This window comes from Bombus bifarius, unplaced genomic scaffold, assembly GCF_011952205.1.
Source record: "Bombus bifarius isolate JDL3187 unplaced genomic scaffold, Bbif_JDL3187 scf7180000010271, whole genome shotgun sequence".
NCBI classification, from domain to species: domain Eukaryota; kingdom Metazoa; phylum Arthropoda; class Insecta; order Hymenoptera; family Apidae; genus Bombus; species Bombus bifarius.
Genome location: NW_022885586.1, coordinates 5,732,950 through 5,758,174, shown reverse-complemented (window position 1 = coordinate 5,758,174; position 25,225 = coordinate 5,732,950). Strand labels below are relative to the sequence as shown.

At 42.6% G+C, this 25,225-nt stretch overlaps 1 protein-coding gene across 12 annotated transcripts in view; it reads right to left on the bottom strand.

Moving 5' to 3' along the window:
* The window catches only part of LOC117216378 (voltage-dependent L-type calcium channel subunit beta-2), a 93,727-nt gene extending 69,204 nt beyond the window's left edge, over positions 1-24,523 (bottom strand). For 3 of the 12 annotated variants that reach the window (XR_004489362.1, XM_033463038.1, XM_033463044.1), the window contains exons 1-2: positions 24,215-24,521; positions 21,639-22,474 (exon numbers count right to left, since the gene is read on the bottom strand). Coding sequence is in view for 10 of the 12 variants with exons in the window: in XM_033463038.1 (XP_033318929.1) it covers positions 21,639-21,905 (267 nt within the window). In the remaining 2 variants the exon portion in view is untranslated. Of the gene's footprint in view, positions 1-21,638; positions 22,475-23,518; positions 23,657-24,214 lie in introns of those variants that run through there. The other 9 variants (XM_033463041.1, XM_033463043.1, XM_033463046.1 and 6 more) reach the window with 6 other exon arrangements.
* Between the last annotated feature and the right edge of the window lie 702 nt (positions 24,524-25,225).

Genomic DNA, 25,225 nt, shown 5'->3' with positions numbered 1-25,225 from the left:
TCGATGTTCCTCTATTTCACCGGGTGTAAATTACTAGACAGTTTTTTGCTCCTCAACCTCTGCTCTTATGTTGCCTTCACACTCATACTCACGAATACGCTACGAATAAATTGATTTTGATTTAGTTTTTGTTAGTTTATTCAGATTGCTGTCTCGTTATTGCAGCATTCCCTTCGATTATGATATAATTTTACTGCAGAATGTTTCTAACACGTCTAATGAAAAAAAAAAGAACGGAGAATTCTCATTAAAGCATCAAGAATTCTTTCAAACAGAAATAGAAACACGATGGCGTTTTTAATACCACGATTACAACGGATACGGTATCCTGACGAATTAAACATCCGAAATATGACGTAGCTGCTCGTAAGGATCAATATAAATTGTTCGGTCATGTTCGTCAAAACTTACTAGAACCGTAACCTAGTTCGACCATACTTCGAGTCATAAAGCAAGTTTGAAGGGAAGAACTTCAAAAATCCATTAGAAGAACGTAGGTACGTGGTTTCGTCTCGAATTCGTATGGTCAGACATTGTAGAATGCCGCCTTATAAAATGATACACTCGTACGACCTATCCGGCCGATTTCTGGCCCACGATTTCCGGGAATAATGGAAACACGAAGGTTCCTTCTGTCTAACCTCGAAATGGAAGAAAGAATACCGTGGCGAGGCCTCGGGTAATGAGTATAATCAAAACGATTTAGTAGAAAAGTAGCCGCCAGCTATACACGGTTTACTACGGTTCCACTACGCAGCCTTGTGCAGTTGAATTTAAATTTCGAACCGAGACTTTTACACAACCATAATATTCGCTGGTCACGAAGACGCCATCTGATGGACGACCAAATTACCGGTCTGACCGTCTTAGAACTGCCCTTTTACTATTCGTCTCTAGCTCTCTGCACTATTGTTCCGTTCGTCTAGCTTCCTTCATAGTTTTTGTGCATCGCTACCGGCAAACCAAATTTGCAAACAGATCTTCTATTCACAGACGTTTTTTGGCGTCTACGAGACCTCTGGATCATCCTCCATAGAACAATCTGGCGGCAACCGCAAGATTCGAAGCTATTTTGATTCGAACAACGCTATTCGTTATTATTAGGATGATGCAAGTGAAACTAGCTTTCTTCCAATGAAACTGTAGTCACGCGTAGCTTCTTCGAAATATATTCCATTTGAATAAAGTAATTTTCCTGTTACTCCGTCCACTTCTCCGATGATTAATTCCGTTATTCCGGGATTATTAGTTTCTTAGAATGGAAACATTTTTGCGACAAGCCTGTCGAATGATTTACGCGTTAAAAAATCGTGTAGATGGAATAAAAGATGTCTAACATTACCCAAATGTTACATTTATGTAGGTAATAAACTATAGAATATAGTTTTGCTTATTTAGCATGGAAAACACGAGAAATTGGAAATATTTCAATGTATTTTCTAAAATAAAAGAAGTGATAGACAGAACGTTTCAACCAGCGAGACAAATTCCAATTATTCATGACGGTCAATAATAAGCTTCTCACAATTCTATTATAAGTCTTCCTCGCATTGAATATACGTCATTTGCGCCTAATACATTCTTCCGTAATATGCTTAATAATTGACGTTAGGACAAAATTTAATGGGCCGTCAAATTCAAACCCGGCAGAGACAACATTTCATATGCATCAGCCTAATATATGGTAACGATGCCTCAAGATAATGAGAGAATCACGTGTCTGGTCTTGTCAGGAGGATGATTCATTCGTCGTGTTCGCTCATGGACGAAACATGTCCATGCGAGTATACGTGGAAGGTTGCCAATATATAAAGGGAATACGTAAGGCTCGATTAACGTCACCAGCAATAAAACGTCGTAACGTATCGACAAAGTGATTCGAGTGGAGACGAATCGTTCTCCAATGAGACCATCATCCCTTTCTCTCGTCGTTAAGGAGAGCCTCGAAATTACGAGCAGCAAATGTTCACCGAGAAATCGATGTAAAAATCCATCTCGGAGAAAAATCCTCCAATAACTTCATTCCTGGCCAGCTTTCGACCATTGTTCAGGTATAAGAACAAAGGAAGGAGGGCGGCGAGGAGCGAGAAAGAAAAACGACACGAAGATGGAATTACCGTCTGGTCCAGCGGTGCGCGTATATATATTGGGAGCCGGTAGATTTATGTAGGTGCAGGAGGAGAAGGTATTATGGTGGATAAACTAGGAAACCGGTGACCTGACCGGTATACCATCTTGGCTGGTGGAGGTAAATGCCGACAAGGAATCTTTGTTCTATCCTCCGGTTCCAATTACTGTATCCGTAACCATTATATATTCCGCCGAAAATTCATTTAAATTCCTCCAGAGTTTCCGTGAATGTTTTATGTAAATTATGTATCGATAATGAAATTGGAGATTTCGGCGCGTTTGTGGGAAATTTAAAAATACGCAGAATATGCAGAAATATATAAAATATCCTGTGTAGTGTACTTTCAGACCTCGAACTTTTTTTATCTGTGTCCAGTCTTCGTTTTAATCGAAAGGAGAATTTTAATTTCTAGTATAACGTTGAAACGAGGAAACACGTTATATCAATTGCGATTCTTTCTTTGTTTCTGTAGAATTACGAAACTTTCTAAGGATAGAAATATACGATTCCGACGAAAATAGTTTAAAGAACGGGAAACGATTAACAGGTGAAAAAAACCACTTAATAATATAAATTTGTAATATAAATTAATTGTATTGAATGAAACTATAAATTTGCATGAATATCCGCAGGTCGTACTGTGTGGTATTGCGTAAAGATAACAATTTGCATAACGATCGATCTTCTCTCTGTTCTACTGACACTTCGATCGTCCTTGTAAATAGCAACGTGTATCAAGATGGATGGGAAAATTACGATAAGGCATTATGTCACAGAAACCGTAACGTCACCAAAGGGTTCAGCAGCCTTCATACGTGGCGAGAACACGCAACAGAAGGAACACAACGAACGGTCGATGCTCGTACAGAAGACGACAGAGAGAAAACCGTCTCTTTCGCCGAAGGGGGTCGAGATTATCGTTCGTGGGCTGGAAAGCCGAGGATAAACCGATGAAGGGTTGTTCTTCCAAGCCAATGGCGCGTGCCTGCTGTTGATCACCCCTTCCACGCTTTATTATTCCGATGCAACCCCGTTAAAACACGCCCCAATAGCCGTTCAGCTGCTGCAGAATCCGGCTACACATAGCGAATGGTGCTCTATTTTTTGGAGAAACAAATCTCTTAACAGAGACGCTCGAATTTTTTTTTTTTTTCTTTTCTGTCGATCCACTTGGTTGAGTCGTTTATTGGCCGCGCGAACGACCAGACGATTCGAGAGATGCAAAAAAAGAAGGTCTCTTAAAAAATAGTAATGTTTCGTCGCCGCATACCTGGCTCTGTCTATATATAAAAAGAGGGATAGCAAGGAAAGGATTGTTGCGTAATAATGGCGTGAAGCTCTCACAATGTATATTTATTCCTGGATTGTCTGCTGCTAGTCTAGAGAGGTTATCTTCCACGAGGAGTCTGATTATTCCTGTCTTCGTATGAATATACAAAGAGGAGACGTCTATTTTATTTTAAGACACAATTATTCCTATCTTGTTTAACCTGAGTGTGGGCAACTGGACGGCTACTCATCTCTATGTTTGCTGTTTTATTCTCTGGGATCTCTTGTATAATTGAACTAATATTATCCAACAAACATTACAAGTCACGAGTTACAATTTATTACCTAGCATTGGGAAATTCTCTCACATAAGAGTAACAATACTGGCAGTAAAGCAAACGGAATTTTATAAACTACGAATCATCCGACTACCCTATTTGATTTAGGAGTTCGAAATTATAAGAGAAAAATTTATAATCTATAATCTCTAGCTTAATCGGCTCACCGATATGACTATTTGTTAAGTCATAGCGCAAGAAAGTCCTAAAGCAACTATATCACAAAATCGCTCCAAGTTGTCGAACGAGTCCTTAAAGATTAAGCTTCTAACTTATACACATGCTAGATAGACGTAAAACTTTACCTACATTCTGTATTCAACAATTAATATTCTATATCCTGCATCCTTTAAAACGAAAGTTACTTTACAAGATGGCCAGTTCAGGAACGGATTCTTCCCCTAACAACACTTGTTCTTTCTTCGGATCAAAGTTATACCTGGATGTTTCAAGTAAAACGAAAGTTTGGTTATTACGAATTCGGTTGAACCGCGAAACAACGTTTCCCGCATGTGTTCCATAGAAATATAGTCTTGGTAGTTCACGCGATGCATCGACACCTGGTCGAGAGAGCTGGTGCTCGAATATAACGGCGAGACACGAAATAATGCTGCTGCTTGTATTTCCGCCTGTTAATTTGGATAAGGCGATTGTCTCTCCTTCTTTTCCTCGGTTTTTTCTCGTACACTCGGCCGACAGCCACAGCATAGTAACAGAAGGTAATTCGAGCACGGTTAAACAGGGACCTGGGTAGCAAGAAGTCCCTTATACTCTCTAAGTACTTAATAAGGTCCGACAAGGGCGTCCCTAAAGCCACTTTAACCGTGTGTTCCCCTTTTGGAATTAAGATTCTTTACATGCCGGAAGAAACGACGGAGAAAAATGCCGATGATCGTTTCCTAAACGTTTCTGTCTTTTTCATTCCCCTCCCGTTCGACTGGTTAATATTCATTCGAGCGGCTACGATTCGCTTATAGCGTTCGCTTCTAAAGTTTATTAGACGCTGGATATGGGCGAACGTTGAAGGCTGATGAATTGGTATTTAGACGTGGATTATAATACGGCGTAAGATGATAGAGAATGTTTGTAGACTGGAATTTTTAAATTCTGAAATTTTCTGGCGAGGGTGAGTCGATATCTGAACTAACGTAAAATATTTAGAGTTTCTCGGCAACGGTTCGGTATTTTCTTTGGGTAAAATTTCTTGGCGAGGGTAGGGCCATACCTAAACTGGCATAAGGAATTCGGAGTTTTTCGGGGAGGATACGAGATTTTCTCTACGTTAAAATGTTCGACAACTCGTACCAAATGTCCAGCTGGACAAATTGTAAAAGTATAAATTACGAATTGTAAAGTATAAATTAAATAAAAAAAGGAAAAAAATTCGTACACATCACATGAATTTCTAAGCTTCCTTGTCCTTGGCTAATGAGTGCGAACAAAACCAAATTAACGTATTTTAAATTGCGAATGTTCAACTTTTCAAACTTTTAAAGTCCTAAATCGCCAAATATCGAAATCTTCAAATCCCCCAAAATACCCTAATCTACAAATTTTTTAATTTGCTTCCCTGTACAAATTATACTCGATAAGATCCTTAGCGGAACTTTCCTTAAAGTTGGCGGCTGTTGCATCGCAAGGAGCGCGATATAAAAATTTTCCTGCTCGTTGCGACGAATGTTTTAATCGCATCTTCAACTGGCGTACACCTAGGACTATCGTGGGGTCCCATCCGGACTGACCGCATTCTCACCCGCGTGACGTCAGCGTCGAAAGAGATCCTCTTTACCATGGAGCTCGTAGAGGAAGCTCATGAATTTGCGCCTGGCTACATGTCGGCTGGACGACCTTAAAAATTCCCGGTGTTCGTTTATGGCCAGCTAATTAGATTTTTATCTTCATTAACGGCCCCCGCCCGGCGAATCCAGTCCCGTGAATCGTTTCTTCGTCGACCACAGTTCACGCATTGCTCCACAGCCTGCGTGTACCGGGTGTCTCGCAATTAATTCTCATCGAATACCAGTTCGAATAACTTTTCAGCTCAATTTTAATGCATATCAATATTCAAGAGATACTTGACATACAAATCTTCCAAATCGTTTTTCCGATCCTTGTTAACGATACTTCATCTTCGTTTTGCTTACGAGAGTTCAAACTTTGTCTTTGGTTAACAAAATTATGCACCTTTAAAATTGGAATTGAAGAAATGGAAACGAAGGAGTGAAATCCGATAAATACTTGATATGGATCGTCGACCTCGCAAAGATACGGATCTCTCATGCGAACTGTCTACACTCTAAAACACGCAATGGTGCTTTCCATATGGAATAAATTCGTTAGAGAAAAGAAAAAGAGATAGTCATGGCGTCAATGTGCTGCAGGATACCGAGATCCGCAACACGCCCCTTCAGAATGCAATAGACCATGAGTGCTACACATGTGTTTAGAAACACGTCTCAAAATCAACAGCAGTCGCTATACAAACGTGCTCAGCGAGTCTATTCCTTCCCGTTTCTCTTTTCCTCCATGTTGAAAATTTTCTCTACTTTTAGATCTTTTTTTTTCTCCTAAATTTATGTTCCTCGGCTTATATAATTTATGCGAGTTTCTCTAATCAAAAATAATCGTGCATATCCGTTTAGTAAAAATAACAACGCGTATCAGTTCAAAATCAGTATAATCACGCAGTTTCCAAAAAGACGCGCGAGTCGCGGAAACGAACGCATACGGCTGACTTTTATTCTCACGCCAGTGATTTGCATTAAATATTAATTCATATTTTACGAATCTAACATATTATCAACGAATTCGCCATGGCAAGACTGACGACGATACGTTTCTTTCAAGATGGAAGGTGCAGGAGTAGAGAGAAGGAGGCAGGTGCGTCGGGTTCTCTCAATTTATTCATGAATTCGTTTAATCGGTTTCTGCGCGTTGCCGGGCTATCTGGTTTTCTAGCTTTTTACGCCGGCCAGTTAATCAACGTTCATTCGTAGAAAATCATGCCGATAACGAGGAGCATAAATTCTTTATTAACCTGGATATATACCGTTCCCCTTTCCTTCCTTCCCGTCCCTATCGCCAAGCGTCCTGCTGTTTCGTACCGACCGAGGCTTTAAGGTAACGAAGAAACACTGTCTCGATGTTTTTGCGCTACTTAAACGAGAGGCGGAGACGAAAACTATTTACAACGACGAGGAGTAACCTTTTAAATCGCCAAATGTCTCGCCACGGGAGCCTGGCCTCTTCTCTCTTTCTCGAGCCACGACTTCCAGATATTCAGTTAGCCTAAATCCATCGCCATCTAACGCGGTAGAATTTAAACGACGTTCTCTTCGCTCCTCGATCTCGCGGAATCGTGACTCGCGAGAAGAGTACAGAGGAAGAGATACAGAAAGAAAAGAGATCGGTTGGATCGAGTACGCGCTGAGGCAATAAAGATACCACGGCAATTTATAGAATCATTCTTCTAGTCCGTATATCGCTTCGTGGATGGCTCGCGCGCCAACGAGTAGAAATTACATAATCTGCGAACACCGGGCAACAGTAAATTACGGTTTTATCGGTGCTCGTGCTACGAAGGAATTATCTCGAGCTAACTTAGCTACGTTAAATAATCTCGATCTTTTCCCCACCCTTTCGGGCGAGTTCTAACGTCAGGGTACTGGAAGTGGAATAAGAGAGATTCGAGAATTATGTCGCGGCGCGACTCCTTTCAAGTAGAATAAGGTGGAAGTGGAGGAGAATGGAGGCCAGCATTCGCAGGATAATCGATATCGAAGCTTCTTCGTGGTGGAATTCAAATGTTTGGCGTTTGGCTGAATTCCATGTGGAATCGTTGATTTTTCGAGCGAGCTCGAGTGGAATGAGCTCGCGTCTGCGATTCGAGGTTAAACAGCTTTGAAGAAACCGTGCCTTCTCTAGTCTTTTCACGCTTGATGGATACTAAAATAATAAACTACCATCGATCCCAAAATCTCTCATCCAATTTCTTTCGAGGATTCTAATTTTTCCAGTCGACGAGCATGGTGAAAATTGTCAATAATTCTCTAGCTCAATCTTCGAACGAAGAAGACTCGTTTTCTTGATAGATTCTAGAATAGCAGACTGCCATCGGCAATCCCCTAAAACTTTCAGTGTGTCTCCCTTATCTCCAACAAACCCAACATTTAATTTACTTGAATTCCAGCAGACCATTTCCAATTCCAGCTAGCGAAAATCATCATGAGCTTCAATAATCCTTTGAACCATTCCTCGAGCGAAGAAGTCTCATTTTTTTTTTTTTTGCGGGAGTTCGCGTTCTCTTTCACAGAACGCGCAACTCGGGCGTCCTCCACCGATTCCTAGAAGTTCCTAGAAAGTTATATCGCGGATTTCAGCGAGCTTAACGACCCTCTGGAATTCTTATTGCCGCAATGAAAGCCGCTTAACCAGGATTCTCCTTCTCTCTCTTTCTCTCTTTGTCTCTCTCTCTTTTTCTCGATTCTAGGCGATCGAAATACCGCGACGAACGGACAGGATCGCTCTTTTTGTCATAGTACGCTTGCGTTTCGAAGTCGCGGTTTCTGGGAAGAGGGTGGCACGAAACCGGGGCCAGGAATGCGGAGGAAAAGGACGAGACGCTGCTACATATTTATCGTACCGCATCGTCAAAGGCTTCTAGTAACGCAAAACCCGGCTTAGAGACCAGCAACCGGTGCACAAGAAACAGATCAGCCTTATTAATTAATTTAACCGGCCTAAATGAACCCAAAGAACGAGTGATTTCATTCCGACGCGGTCCGCTTTGGACGCGTGTGAACTGGGAACATAAAGTTTTTCAGAAGAAGGTACTGAACGCGATCGTATTCGAGAAGGGGCAAAGTACATTAACTCTAGAATTCTCGGATTATTGGAAGTTTCGAATCATTTCCCTGGTTGCTGTTCCGTATATCGAACCGTTGGCCTTCTAATTTTATTATTAGCTCGACACCAGTAATATGGAAGTATTAATAGAAATTTACTTTACCTTGATGGATCTTTAATTACAAAGGTTTCCGAAGTGACAGGGTTATTACCTGGAAATTGGTGCCACTCAGAAATATTTTAACAGAAATTTCCTTCGCTTTAACAGATCTTGGGCTAAAGAGTTTTCTAAGCTAACAGAATTTTACCCGAGTTCATTTTGTTAAAAGCCTATAATAAAGTCAATATCGAATTTTTGGTGAATTTGTGAGAAAAATTGCTTTTCGTTAATCCATAATAATAGAGATACATTTGTTCACGCATCTGTAAAGGAGACGTAATGTTCTAAAATTTCAGATTAGTTTCATCGAAAACAAGTACATTTGTTAATTAACTGGAAATATCGAAGTACAATGTTGAGTATATTAACAGTGTTTTTACGATAAGAAGAATAATGCCAATGAAAGAGTTGAACGAATTAAGTAACTACAAAATGATCTTCATAAAAGTATCCTGAAGATGTTAATGATGTTAACATCCGACTACCCCGTAGAACATCACGAAGGATTCTTTCTTTTCCCTCGTATATTCGATACATAGAACCTCGATAAAGGCTCGATACAGCCTGGTAGGTATCCCAGTTAAATTTTTGACACAATCCTCTGGGACAAGGAAGGGAACTAGTTTCCAGCTCGAAGGTCTTCTAGTCTCGAGTTCGTAATGGAGGTAGCCCTCACCGTACGCTGCTGGCGCATTAATGGTGCGTCTAAAGCAGCCAACGGGAACAAAATGAATTTTCGAAGGCAGAAAAGAGAAAAAAAAAGGAATTGTGGTTTCATGAGAAAAAAAGTGAAAGAGAAAGAGAGAGAAGGGGCGAGAAAAGGGGAGAGAAGAGAAGTCCCGGGGCTGGGCATGGCTTACGACCGCTTCTTGCTAGAAACGCATGAATAATGCAACAATTGGCCGGAGCGAGGACGATCCTTTGTTTTCGCAGGCCCTTCGTTACCAGCCGCCAAATTGCTCGCGAGCTATCCGTCTCGTCCGCTAGTCACCGACCAATTTTCGTGCACAGCGTACACCTCGTCTCCCACCTTCCGTTAACTCACGCCATTCTCTGCCCATTTCACTCTTCTTTTCGCGAAGCAACACCCTCCCATCGTAACCGTGGAACGATTAATAATTATCATGCCAGGCATCCTCATCAAACTATACACAGCTGCGTTTCAGTTAGACGGATAGAACGGTGAACGTACATACACGTAGACGGATAATCTGTTCCACGAAATGAATTAGATTAGCGAAACCTGTCCTAGAATCTAGAAGGATCTAGCCGCACGATAATGCTCGTTACGTGGTTCCGACGGATTTCTGCTTCCGTTTGGACTGCAAACTGATATTATCTACTCGTTAACGAATTCAATAAATACACTCACATTCTCGTCCGAGTTGAAAGAAAGCTACAAAATATGCAATTTTTTGTATAATAAAATAGGTTGAAAATTCATAAAATATAGTGGAACTTGGTTTGCCTTCGGTACGTATAAGTAGCAAAGAATACTTTCCATTGCTCTTAAATTTACTTGACGTTATTTCGTTACGTATTTCCTCGTCTCACGGCGAACGAAATCATGCATGTGAGTGATTGTTTGTTTAAGAATCGATCTAAGACGAGAAGATTTTGAGAAAACGCGTATATCAATCGCAGATTGTCCGAGCTTAAAGTCATTCGTCTTTGTTATACATTGAACTTCCATCATTTCAAAAATAGTAGGGGGCAATAGGAGAAGAATAGAAACGAGAATTCGTCGGAATTATCTTAATGAAGTGTCACTAATGTTCATCTCGAACGTTTCTCTTTTCTCCGAGAGAGATTCTTCCGAAGATCCTACATCTCTGGACACTTCAGGTAGCAGTGTTCCCTTGCGTTCTCAACTACGAGTAAAGAAGAGAACCAAGATTTTCTATGATAAAGTGCTCGTGGAATCTTGGAGCGAGGTACAGCGCGGGCCTTAGAGAGTCTTTCTTCTTCTCGTTCGAAAGCGAACCGAGCAGAGCTTTGTAAGTCGGGCGCAACGAGTTTAACAAGAACTGTGCCGGACAGGTGAAGTAATTCGAACCCCATCGTCTATAAATAAGCCAGTCTTTCCGGATCCACGAGCTCGCCATCGATACATCAGCTATGTTCTCCTATAACGAGTAACGAGCATCTTGGTATCTCGATACAAACGATCGCGATAAATTCGTCAAAGATGACAGAATTGTACCATTAATGTATCATAAAATAGAACGAAAAGTTTTAACAACGTACCGAATAAAAGGTACTAAGCCAGGATAGAAATGATTTTACAATCGCCGGACTTTATAAGTACCGGTTGTAATTTATATTCCTCCGCCATATAATTACTCGAAAGTGCTACTCTATCAAATAAAAAATCCGATTCCTGTCATTCCGAGCCCTGACCTAAAAATGGGATTCAACTATGAATATCGCGCTAATAAACGAACAATCCCGGACTCGTCGTGAGAAAATGTTTTCGTACAGGTAGAAAGAATTCTTCCTTCTGCGTGTACGAATATATTTTTAGCACAGGTAAGGTACGTTGCGTCTATGAGCGGTAAACACACGCTAAAAATCGACGTTCGAGCGGGTGGAACCGAAAAACGCCCCCTCATCCATCCTGATTTCTCTCTCTGTCTCTCTCTGTCTCTCTCTCCCTCTCTCTCCCCCTCCATCTCCATTCTTCGTGCATCGACGTTCGGCAAAAGGATCTTAGTTGGTCTCTTGGTATTGGTCAAAACGTCGGTGATGCTGGTACCTGTTTCGATTTACCTGAGAAAGGACTGTCCGCGTTGGAGGAGAACAGAGAGAAGATGGATACACCGTATGGAAAGAGAGACTTCTCGAGGAATACTTCGGTATCGATGTTGTGGCGGGTAGAGAGGGGGCAGAGAGTTAGCCCTCCTGATCCCCTGTCATTTGCCGCGAGCTTCAAGTCCTGAAGATCTCGAAGGCTTCGTCGTCCAACTATGCTGCGTGCATCTACGATTCTCCACCCACTCATACACGCGTAAATCTCACCAGAGTTGCCAGACTTGTGTTGTGCTACGTTCGATTGTTGTATTGGTGGACGTACTCGGACACAGCACTCACATACCTGCCAGGACTCGCCATACTCTCCCCCGTCTCTGAACGACTCTCACCCTACTTATCCTTTATACCTTTATACCTGGCATGGACGAGCTCCGTGCACCGACGTGGAGATACACGCGTCATTAAATAATCCTGGTCCGACGCTCATCAGGATCTTTACGAGGCGAAATAATATTCGGCCGACCGTCCTGCGGATAGCCGCGCGATATTTTACGTAAGGATCCCCCGGATGCCTCGTCCTTCTTCCTCTCACTTTACAAGGATCCTCTCCCACTCTTTATATCTTTGTCTATCGGGTTGGTTCTTCTACCGGGTAGATTCTCGCCAGCGAAAAACTTTTTTCTTTCTTCTGGTCTCGTCATTTTTCTCCGCTCGTCTTCATCTTTTTTCTTCTCCACGTTTTCTGATTTGTTATTGCACGCCAGACTCGCTGTGGCGTATCACGCAACCGCGAGAGATCATGTTTTATTTATGCGTTACTTACGACCGCTCTCACCTACAAAATCTGACCATCTCTGCTCTGGATGCCACTTTGAAACCTGGACACGTTCGCCATGATAATTGCTAGGTTTTAACGAGTTATGTATTGCTGAAGTATGGATAAGAGGGACGTTCGACGAGTTAATTAATCTTCAACCTTTCGCCATTCTATTGTTCCTTGTTTTTTTCCGAACTCTGCACGAGATTTATTTCCCTGATGATATCTGACATACATAATTGTAACGTTTGTTCCTTACAGAAACCTGGCGACCTAGAGGGAAAGAAGAAAGAATTCGTTGTGCAACCAATCCGCCAATAATCCAAACCGAAGCACGAGCAATGATTTATCGGCCGGCGCAAGGAGCAAACGGAAGTTCAGTGAATCGTGACGGCGGATTTATCGTACGAGTTCTATCTTTGAGCCTGGCGAACGAGGAAACGATCGCGAAGCTTTAAATAATACGTCTGAGAAACAGGGGGGAGGACGGAAAATAGGAGAGTACGGAATATACTTGTTCCTTCTAATGATTCGTTTTCGAGAAAATGAGCACTGAAATTTTCCTACGGTAACGGACAGCTCGAAAACATCGTCTCGAGTAAGTTTCCTACTTCTGGTTGCTATAAACACAGACCAGAATAGAAGTAATGGCTTCTGCGATAATAAACCATCTTTCTAGCCAAGTAATACACGTTCTCTAGATGTTCAGCCTTGATTTTCAAGATAAACAAGATTTCACACTCCTCTTGTCTTCGAGAAGTAAGTACTTTCATTGTTCTTCCTGTTCTGAAATTAGTTTCTAACTATCGAATTAGATTCCATCGAAATTTCTTACATTTCGTGATGAACCGAGAGGTACGAACAATTACGTTCCGGAATATTCGTTGTTCAAAAAAGTTTTTTTTCAAGCGAACTTGTTTCGTTTTGCGAGAAACATAAATCTAATAATTGTAAATGAACGCGTCTTCAAGATTTTAACGTGACCTCGTATAATAGGCGGATACACAGTGATTCGTTCCAGACATTTTCTCTCGTATTCGGAGCTCTTCGATGAAAGAAATTCTATGACGAATTTCTTTGTAGCATGGTGCAATAGCAAATTAATTTGACGCAATTGTCTACGTATTTAATCGCTTGAACAGCCAGAAATAACTGGAATCATTTGAACAGTCAACAACAATTTATCGTTTATGATGGAAAAGTGAAATGTTTTAGTGCGTGCTGTTAATTCGATCGACCGTATTGAAACAAGGACAATAATCTCGATATTATTCAAGACATCCATTCAATTATATCCAAATCGACGTATCCTCAACATAGGAATTACATTTGCAGCGGTGGTGACGGTGTCGCAGGTATTATTCCGTGTTCAGCCGGATGGCATTGCAGGCAGACCGGAAACTCCAAATTCGCGTGTCGCGCCACCTGCCCTCCGATAATTATTCCAAGATCGCTCGCCGGTGTTATCGAGTGTACCCAGGGCGTTAACTTCTATTACGTTCTCGAACTACGATTCAACGGACCATGAGTCTCGAATATCAGCCGGCTTCTAGCGTAGAAATACTTGGTTCGCGTGTTTCACGCGACTCGTGTCCGCAAACAATGCTCGATCTTCGTGGATCTTTCCAATTAAGCGGGCTGAAGGGGCTCGTCTCGATCAGGTGCAAAGAAAGAGAGGGATGCACGAGACCTTGCTCGTGTTCCTCTCTTCTTTTCCTCGTTGGTCGAAGAGAGCGATCAGGAAAGGGAAGTCACAAAGTTCTCGAGAAATCTCCTTGAACACGGTCGCTCTTCATCCGTCTACGCTCGTCGTTTCTTTCTCATTTCGTTTCTTTCTTTGGCCTCCTTCTTCGCGTTTCCTCTTCCAATTTCTCGATACGAGCTGGCGACATTCGTTGGCTCTTTTCCGAGAAGGATAATAATTCTGCAATTTCGGAGGCACGCGGCTCCGAACCAACAGTCGTCTGAGTCTACGTCTTTTTTTCCTTTTGCGACTAATTCCGCAGGTGTACACGCTCCGAGCATAAGCAGTCATCGTCGCCGACGACGATTTGCGCTCGGGGTCTCCTCCTCACGAGGCAGTCGCGCCTGTCTGCTTCTATATTAGCGGCTTCACGCTGTTGCCTGCACGCTTGTCTGCGTGCGAACAAACGAAAGGGCGAAAAGACGGCGAAGGACGAAGCGGAGAGGAGCGCAAGACTCGGGGATGCTCGCTTAGAAACGTGTTTAAGGAGCGGCGCGATGTAGGAAGGAAAGAAAGAGTGTAAGTATGGCGTGCTGTAACAAAACACAGTCTAGAAGCGGACCAAAGCCTCTACCAGCCTAGGACAACAAAGGCCCCCGGGACTTGCCTCCCGATCACGTCCCGCGGCTCTATATTGCTTTGCCTCCTCCTTTTTATCCTTCTTTCTTTCCACTCCACGTTCACTCCATTCCACGCTCATTCCATTTTTCGTTTCTCCATTCTTCTCTTTCTTCTCGCGAGGTAGAACCACTGAATTTGTCGCTGAATTTTTTATCGCCACGATCTCCAGGCGATCTCGAGCTCTTTTGTTGCATTATGAAACAGTCGAGTACGGAAAATTTCGAGTTACCGTTTGTTCCAAGAAGACTTATTCGTTCTCTTATTTTGTTCTTTGTGATCGATGAAAGAAAAGAAAGCAATTCGTTTCAAGAAGAAAAAGTCGATCGGTGATTACAAAGCCTCGTATCGTAACTGAAAAACCATCTGACCGTCATTTGATACCGCGGAACGGTATCCAGGCGAAAAAATGGCGTGGACGAAACAAGATCAAGGGCGAGACAAAGGAACGTTTAATTACTAAACGCGAAAGACGCTCGGCCCCGCGGATACATTATACGGATTCCTGCGGTCCGAAAAAGAAGCGACCGGTTCACCAGACCGATATATGTATACGCACACCGCGAGTGGTCCATTAACAATAATTTCGACAGTGAATCGGTCCGGGATAGCCCTTCTCGCTCCGCGCCGTACACTAAGAGATAAAGAGGGAGCAAGAGAGAAAGAAACACGCCTGAAGGAGGAATCCTTTCTCGGTGGAAAGGAAACGGGGGAAAAAAGGAGGAAGGAAGGGAACACGGGCGTGCAAACCCGTTTGGCCGTTAGCAGACTCCTTCAGACAAGCACACGCTCTAGCTCGCTCCGACGCAGGACGATCGTTTGCCGCGCTCACGGCTAAAAGTCTGAGCTGCTCTTTTGCTCCTGCCAGCTTGTACACTGACCTATATTCGATGGAACCGGGTCTGGAGACTCCAAGCAACCAACCATCGGAGACCCACTAGCCCGAAGAAGTCCACGGATCGATGTGTGTGTTTATGTACACGTATGTGTCTGTACCGCTTCTTATATGTATACGAACATACAAAGATATATAGGCAAGGAGACGTCTTTACTCTTCTCTCTGTATCGATCGTCATTTTACCATACTGGGTGATCTATAAATGCATGTCAATATTTCAGAGCGTCCAATCTACACATTGAAGTAAGCAGAGAGTGTTACATAGTCATATATCTTACGTATCCCAGTTTTCAAGCTGTAGATCATCAAAGAAAATGTTGAAAAGTGTCTTCGGTGCTTCGTGCCTCGGTAAACTTTACTATACACCTTAGTACTAACTGTATAAATAGCTGAAGTATATATGACATTATCTAAACTTCGCAAAGGATATCGATCGATACGAACCGGACAGAATTTCAAACAGTCAGTATCATAGTTGCGTATTACTGTTTTACGAATGAAACTTGAAAATAAAAATTGAAAGACGCGTTTTGACGTAAAGATCAAAGACGTCGCATAACAATCATTCAACGTATAGATTCACACCGTAAAGTATCGGCATGCATTTATCACCCTATATGGCGTATAGTTTTTAGCCAAGTGTTTTTTTAGAGAGAAAAATATATCTATCGGGCCCCAAAGCCGCTATTTTCCAGTTTACGCGTCCGGTACGTGCTTCGTTGCGTCGAATGATGCAGTTAGATCGATGCAGCCTGCACACTGCACACTCGGCCCGGTCAAGCAGAAGCTATTTATGTGCCCGGTGCTTCTGAATCTTTTAGCGTGTGACGCACTTCGGGGACTATCTGGCGCACGATAATCGATCCCACCGTTCGCGGAGATGAGATCTGCTGATCGGTGAACTTGCTCCGTAGGCACACGTGGGCGTAGCCGACGTTTCAGGTGGTCGGTGTCACGTTCTTGATGCTTGAGACCCAGCGTACACCTCTCCGTTACCAAGGAGCGTTTTTCATTTTTCCAGCATCGAGAGATGGAAGGAAACGTTTTTCTCCCGCCTTAATGGTTTTCAGTTTCATGCGAGTTTAATGACAAAGCGCGAAGAGTTATACATATGTGCTTTTTATATCGTAATACAAGCGACTTTGCGTATTACTGCTTAGCCGTGGAAATGACGCACAAGTCGCACAGATATGCCTGTTTTAACATTTACGACCGAGGAAAATGTTCATGGGAACGATTTGCGCCGTTTCCGTGTAACGAGCATGAAAAGCAGTTGACATTCCTGCAATTTTTAAGCATACTCGTGGTACCTCCTAGAGGAATTGTAACTCTACTTTACGCAGACGTGCATTCTCCGATCTTTCCATGACTAGTATTACGATTGAAATTTCGAAATATTCTTGAAATTAAAAAGAAAGTGTTCCTTTTTTTGGAAATACGTATAACGATTTCTCCTCAGCCTTTTTTATGATTGGAATTCCCAAATAAAATCCTCGCAACTTTTTATAAAAACTGTAAACATACTTGAAAAATCCATCTTCTAATTTCTACTGGATTTTTTTTTAGTGATGTGTTTTATAAAAGTTGTTCCACACGTTACACGCGCATCTCGCGACATTCTTTCAACCTTTTCTTAGTATTGAAATTTCTAAGCAATATCTTAGAAATCTTTTATCAAAATTGTACTCCATTTTAAAAGTGTATCATCTGAATTTTTCTACATTTTCTTATACTTGAGAGCTTTTTATGAAAATTGTATCATATTTTAGAAGTATGTTCTCCAATATTATGATAGAAAAGTAAAGAAACATTTTACATCAGAACGTCAATAGCTCAAGTGGGAAAACAGATGGTAAAGTGTATTTTGAGCAAGATGGTCGAGTATTTCTGCCCAACAGCATCGGCAATTTCCCGACTCGATTCTGTGACGAATAGAAGCTTTCATTTTTGCTTTTCCTGTCGCGCGGCCCGGGATATTCGAAACGACCGGATATATCCTGCCACGGATTTGGGTTAAGCGAGGATCATCGCAGTCATGCTCCTTATAACTTAGATTGAAACATCCCGCCACGAAACTTAACCGATTTCACGGTTTGTACACCGAGATCAGACATCTTGAATCTCGCTCCGGTCGAGATTCTCTATACCGACTTGTTCTCGTGATTTTGATCGTGACATCTTGGCTATTAAGTACTTTCAAAATTAAAGGATGCTAAATCATTCTGGTAAACTTATTCGAGCACTTAGAAATTGTTCATCCTTTATAAAAATCGTAAGCACACGCCATAAGCAATTTGACAAGTACATTTTATTACCATTAAAACTATCACAATGATCAAATTGATTTTATCGTCAGAATGAGATTATCATAGAAATAATAATAAATAATTCTTTAGAAATTTTATAAATATACAAAGGTGCATTATCGACGATATAAAAGATTTCTAGTAAATTACAATAAGATCCATATATCTGGATAACGAGAAATTCATATAATTGCAGTTCATACAATAAAAACAGGATTTTTTATTTCGTATAACAAGAGTTTCAATACAACTTCACTTAGTTGCGCTTCAATTGAAATTTCGTCTAAATAAATGGCTTTCATAAAAACGGACTTCTATTGTATACAGATAAAGATTTATTTTCTCCTCGCATTATCCATTTTTTTCATCCTGAAGTGTCTGACGAGAGTCTCGTGGTTTAAACCTCAGTAATTCTATCGGTACACGAAACTAAAGATATTCGTGTGGAAAACATATATCTGTGGAATAAACCGAGAGAGTATCTCTAATATGAGCCATATCGAAACGTAGGTTTCATAAATATGCAAAATATCATTTGCATTCGCAGCACGAATGCTCCAACGTACGCGTGGGCAGACAGCTATGAAATTTCGGAATGACTCTATTAAATTGATCGGTTACCAGGTTACGATTTTATCTGGTCCAATTATCCAAGCAAAGTTTACGCGCATGTATAATCCCAGTCGCGTTACCATCGAGTGATTTTCACTTTCCACGAGTCGATCCACTGTGATGTCGCGATGAACGATGATCAATCGTTTAAGGTTCGCGTAGGTGCTTTACGTTGTGGCATTGAAAAACGATCGATAATTGGCAGTACACAGTACGACAGGCACCGGAAAGTTCCGATTAAGTTCGCGCGATTATCACGGTCGATAGTAATATAGTTGCACTTTAATGCGTGCTCCGTTATTTGCATGATTATAGGTGTACGCGATTATAAAGCGTGCGCGAACGGTGGGTACGCGATCGAGATAAGTGAAGGGTTGGCCGGTGATAAACACGCTCGTGATTGATATCGAAACACGCGTAAAGATGTCGATTAAAGAAGCTCGATATCACGTTGCCTGACAGTAGAAAAAAGGAAATGACGCACAAATTACGCGTGAACGTTTTAATATCGTTGAGCCAGTGCTGTATGCAAATACAATTCGTTTCGGTGTTTCGCAAATGTCAATGAACCTGAGTGTATACGCGAAAACGAATATACTGTCTTTGAAAGAACTCGTTCGCACGGCGCGTGTAACGAGCGTGCTGTAAACCGATTTGCATATCGAATAGAAAGCGAACGAATAAATCAGAGTGGAGCGTTCAAGTTGATTTTCTTGCATCATCACGACGCGTCGTAGCGAATAAACGCGAGACTCTGCAAATATATATTACCGCTGCCGCGACAAAACTCGTTGAATTATCGAGAAATTATGTAGTTGAAGTAGTACGAGGAACTAAAAACTTCTTCCAACGAAACTTTCAGCCGAGGGAACCGAACTAAACTTTTGCCACAATCACGCGACCAAACAATCTTCCAGGTTAAAAAGCACACGCCTGCGGAACTTGGTTCGATTGGAAACACACGACGTGGAATAATTAAAAACTTTCGTGGCCGCTCTTCTAAACGAGAATAACTTGGTTTTATCGTAATCGGTCTCTTCACGGTGCGTAACATTATTACAATCTTTGGGGATCGAGCTTGGCGAACAAAACATGGCCCAGTTTCCTGTTTCTTACGCATCACATCCGTTTCCATCGACGATTCAGAGCAGAACACAGAGAAAGAGAGAGAGAGAGACAGACAGAGAGATGTGAGAGAGAGCGCAGTGGGGGAGAGGAGACGTAAAGAAAAACTGTGAGAAAGACTAGGTTAATAACGAACCTTCCAAAGAGGCTCGATTCCATTTTCCACCCCATCATCTCGTGTCTGCCTCATTAGCACTTCTGACCGTCGAATGAGAGAAAGAGAAGAAAAGAGAGAGAAGGTGTGGAAGCGGCGTCGCTGAGAAAGGCAAGCCAAACCCAGCTGAATACAGCTGCAAATGAGGGGCATCAACGATGCTGCGGTGGTCGCTTGTACCCCTAGCTATAGTTGCTTCCCTGTATGAAAGATGCAGAAGCGCTAAATGAAGAGCCTGGTCACTGGAATAGCGTTGGATATCAGGGACGATGTGAAACAGGCCGAGATGTGACGAGCTTTGATCAGACCATACCGTCCATCTTTCATTTTCTTACTCTGGCTTCTTCGTTCTTGTCGCATTCACAATTCTTTCTGGGTTGAACCACCACAGCCGGAATAAATTAGGTGACTTTCCCTCCTCTCCATTCTCGGTGAACTAGTTTTCTGGAATTCTTCCTTCGACGCGTTAAAAGTATAATATTTCCTCTTCTTTTTCGTATTAGTCTCTAGATGATAAATTGACGCGGATCTAACGTTCGACAGATTTACGATTAACATTCGATTTACATATATTATAGATTATATGATATTACGCAAGTCACGCGCAAGGTACCCGTACCGATGGTATAAATTATAACGAGATTAACAGTCGGTAATCGTAGCATGGAAAATAGAATTCGTTTCGATCGACGAGCACCGAGGTTGATGGAAAGCTGGTATGGCCGGGGGAAAGGTGTGCGAGCATAGTGTAGCGCAACGTTACGCAATACCTGGACGAAATATTAAAGAGAAATATTTGCAGACGAATGTCGCGACTATCTTCCTTTTTACGGCGTTCCGTGTGTTTCGTGTAATTTTATATAATGCAGTTTATATCCGTTGATGTTGCTTCCTGAAATTTTCCTACGTGACGTCACGTTGTACAACATCCATCACACCCCGTGTATTCGAAAGACATAAAGGTGGATAGAAACGTCGTCGAGGGATTCAATAAACGTAAATTTCAATGACACGACGAACAGCTTCCAGCGTTCTGATGCATGTTTCCCATAACTGTGTATAAGTAAGTTTGAACACTCGGGATTGTACATAGTGCCTCTAAAGATATTTCATTGAAAGTTTCTAAATTTCGGAAAAATTTCGATATCGGTGGTGAAAGATAACAGAAAGTCAAACACTTTTCGTCCCCACGGCGATAATAGATAAGCTCGAGTGTTCGAATTACTCGGCATCGACGTTCTCCTCGTTGTACGTGTACAGTGTACACAGATGGCATGCAGATTACTCGCGTTCTTAACTCGTGTTAAACTTTATTAAAAATATATGGAACCCATTGTTATATTCGTTGAATATAAAAAAAATTATTTATTTTGTAGGAAAATGATTCTTAAGAGAATTATTCAATTCGAGTTTCCAGAATCAGAACACCAAACTACCCCGAAAGGCTCCGTACCTTTCTTACGAAATTCCACCAAAAACCTTGACCTTGATACAAACTAGAATACTTCATCCCTTCCACGCCTCGTACACACAAGCCCCTCCAAGTCTACTCCTGTAATAATGATACCCACTGCTTATCACCATCCAAGCAACAGTGATATCAAAAACCTTGACCTCCGTCTAAAGTGGTCCTTTCCTTTCTAGTTTCTTCGAACCTACCACAATGACCATGCTAGTGAACTCTTATCTTACCAAAGCTACCATTCTAAATTCCCTCAATTTATACTATTCATTCTATTGTCCAAGTCACCCTATTCTAATAAGAACAAAGCAAAATGTCGTACGACTTTCAATACTTCGCTTCTAAAAGCAAATAAAATTCATTTTTCTCTCAATTCCAAGGCACAACTCGCAGAAATAATTAACTTACCGGATTGTTAGTGAGTGCCGAGGTAGACGCAGCGGTAGGATGATGATCGTAATCCAGGTAATCGTCCCGACTCCTCTCCGTGTCGTCCCTGTCGTCCCTAATGTCCCGGATGTCTCGAAAGTCCCTAAGGTCCCGAGGGTCCCTGATATCGCGTAGGTCCCGAAAGTCGCGGAGGTCGCGTTCTCGGAGGTCGCGTTCTCGGAGGTCGCGTTCTCGGAGGTCGCAACGGCTCACGTGGTCCCGTTCACCGCGAAGCTGCCTCGACATCGCCGTCGGCTCCTCCTCCTGCGAGTCGAGCAGCAGCTGCTCGGCTCCACCGCCACCTCCTCCACCACCGCCACCGCCACCTCCAACACCACCTCCGCGTCGGGCGGGATAACGCAGGAGGTCACACCATCCTATATCCTCCTCCGCCCCTCCGGCGACCTCGCCGCGGGGCAACCGAGCCGTGCCTGGGGCCCTCACGACCGATCTGCCTCGAACCTCCTGCCCCCGCGGCCCCCCGGGGGGCTCCGCCACATCACACCCAAACGCTACGCTTCTTGGACCCCTCACGACCTAACTCTTCTGCTTCCACTACGCACCACCCTCTTCTTCTCTTATATTTTCTCTTATATTTCTTCTCTTCACTTCTAGTTTCTTTTCTTTTCTCGGTTTTATTTTTCTTTTTAGCTTCTTCCCTTCGGCTCGATTTTAGTAGGTTGTCGTTTTCGCTGAGTTTGTCTTCTCTGAAACGGAATCTGAGCGACTAGTGGTGACAGAACGACGATGGATCAGCGGATGTAGCGAGAGAGTGGCGGCTGAAGGTGACGCGTTTGGCGAAACGCTTCGAGTGCCTGTAAACAGAGAGTGAAGGGTTAGCACGATCCATTCAAATGTGATTGAAGCTCCGAGATTTTTGATAGATTTGCTTTCTTACTTGGGATTTGACTATCGTTAGTGAATGTCACGAATGGATTTCAGGAAATTATATTTGGTTGGTTTCTGCTCTTTTTGCTCAAGTTATAGCGGGTGTAGAGAATGTAATTTTATTTGAACTAGTTAAGAAGTTGTAACGATGATACGTTTACGCTACATTGTATGTATATCGGTCAAAGGTTGATGGAACAGATTAATGGTTGTAATAGCTCGTCGTAGGAAAATATCCGTGGATATGTTTTTACATACAAACACACACACACGCACGCACACGAAGAGACTATTCGATAAAGGAACCCGAAAGATTCCACAGACTTTGTTATATGATATAACGCTATCGTAACTACGTAAGAAGTAAATTCAATTTTCACACCGTTACCATACGTCGCGACGGATAATTCAATTTAAATTTAGTGAGCCAAGCTATTTTGACACAATGACACGTGTTCCTCTATTGTTCTGTTGTGTGCTCTAATCAATGTTTCGCTAGAGGTTTACATTTCTTGCCTGGGTGGACTAATTATTACTTCCGCAACAATGGAAATTTCATTCAAACTTGAATACAACCTCATTTAAATATTACACAAAGATTATCATTAGATTTGAATATAAAATTTTCTTCGATATTTTCTTACTTGTATATTAAATAATATCATATAGAAAAATTCAATGAAAAGTATCCACACTAGTCAAGAAATAATTTTTTTTTGCAACACGATTAAACGTTAAGTCAATCAACAATGTCGTAAAGTTTCTCGCAAACTACCACAAACTCGATCAAACTGTTAGCACGGTGATGGTTGGAACAATAGCAAGGTCAGCCTCGATTCGTTAAATCGATGATCATTAATTAACGCGTCACCGCCGGAAGACGCCGGACCGATGATAGTGATAACACGGAACTCCTCTCTGCCAAGGTCAGACTCGACCATTCGGAAGTTATGGCTGCTCTGAACCGTTACCTTGAGAGGCTAGCGCAGAAAGTGACGTGTCTCCGACCTACGGGAACCTTGTGCACCCTTGTCGAAACACGGAAGAGAACGTAGCGGTGCGAAGAGAATCGACGCGCGAACTGCCGTAAAATCAGACGATAAACCAGTGCGTAAAGTCCTCCCTGGCGTTCCAGCCTTTCGAAGGAGAGAGGGTGGCAACGAAGCTCACACAAGGTGGGGTAAGTTGAGGTTAGGTCACGCCGCAGACCGCGAATGTAGGGTTGTGGGTCGCGCCCGGTCGAGCTCAGCTGCGCTACGACCTAAAGGGGTTGCGGCTTGTCTCTGGTCAGACACGCCACAGGCCACTCGGCCGTTCCCTTTATTTCTCTACAGAAGATACTCTAATGAACCGTCTCTGTAATTTCCCTATCGATCTTCCCTCTACTTTTCACAGGCTAATGCGTAAAGAAACGAGTTACGTGACAGTAGAAAGTGACCGTCACGAGTCAGACCGAGAGTCAGACGCGCTGACGCGTCGTCCGAGTATCGTAACGGTATCGTAACGTTATTTTTCGAGATAATTAGATTCTATAAATGAGACAACGAAGAACGGGTGCCAATCCATTCTGTGTTACAAGGTATAGTCCAAAAGGCACAAAGATACAGACAGAACACCATATAAAAAGTCAAGAAAATCACGGGGCCAAAACATCCCCTGAAACTTACTCGATCGGCTGTTCGACCCGGAGTCTTCGTATCGCTACCTTTCCAGTTAAAATGCGAACACACCACTGGGGATCACTTTTCGCGCGCGTCTCACGTTCTACCGGAAGCAAGATCGGCTGAAGACGCGTACGATGCCTGGTACAAGCTAAAATAGAACAAGGCTGGTCCGCGACGAGAACGAATTTCCGCGTGGACGATCCGGCGGCAAGAAAGTGTCCACGACGTCGAAATGACGGTGACGGTTGGGCCGTGCTCGCGTCGACGGCTGCTGCTACCGTGGCTCGCGCTACCTCGGCCGGTCTCGGTCGGCCTCGTCCTTAGTCGGTCTCGCTCGGCTCTTGTATCGTGACGTTGCGCGGGGACGCGAAAACCCCGGCGGTCTAGAGTATCGATCGCATGCGCTAGCGCACGCGAGCTACGCTGCGGCGCGTCAACACGCGCCTTTCTCGACTGATGTAAGGGTTGCGAGACACGTGGTTGCGTTTCCGTTCCAAGATCGTTTCTTTTTTCTTCGCTGCACTCAAGATAAAGGAGTCTTGATTGGACTGTTGGATGAAGGAGAGGAATGTTTTAGTGGGAACTGAGACGGAAAGAGCGAGTTCGACGAGGTAGGCTGCTGATCTGCTGGGAGAGAATCCAGGTGTCAAGGGATGACCTTGCTTAAACGCATTCATTGCAACAGCAGCGTCTGATAGTTGTAGCTGAGTATTATCATGTATGAAGATACTGCGATAGAATTGATAAATTTTATATTGAAAGCCCTCTAAAATATTTTTGTTGATATTTATGTATAAAGCTTGTAGGTTTATTTAAAGGAAAATAGTTGACGATGAAATAAAGTAGAGAACAACGGAAAGAATACCCAATATCTTCCGTAGTTCCATTTAAATTAAACGATGTTTTTTTCACTCCTTTTATCATCTAAATTGCAAATACGATCCACAGACTTTTCCAACTATAGTTTATCAGTGGATAACCGTATTGCGGTAGATTCCACCAGCACCCCGTGAT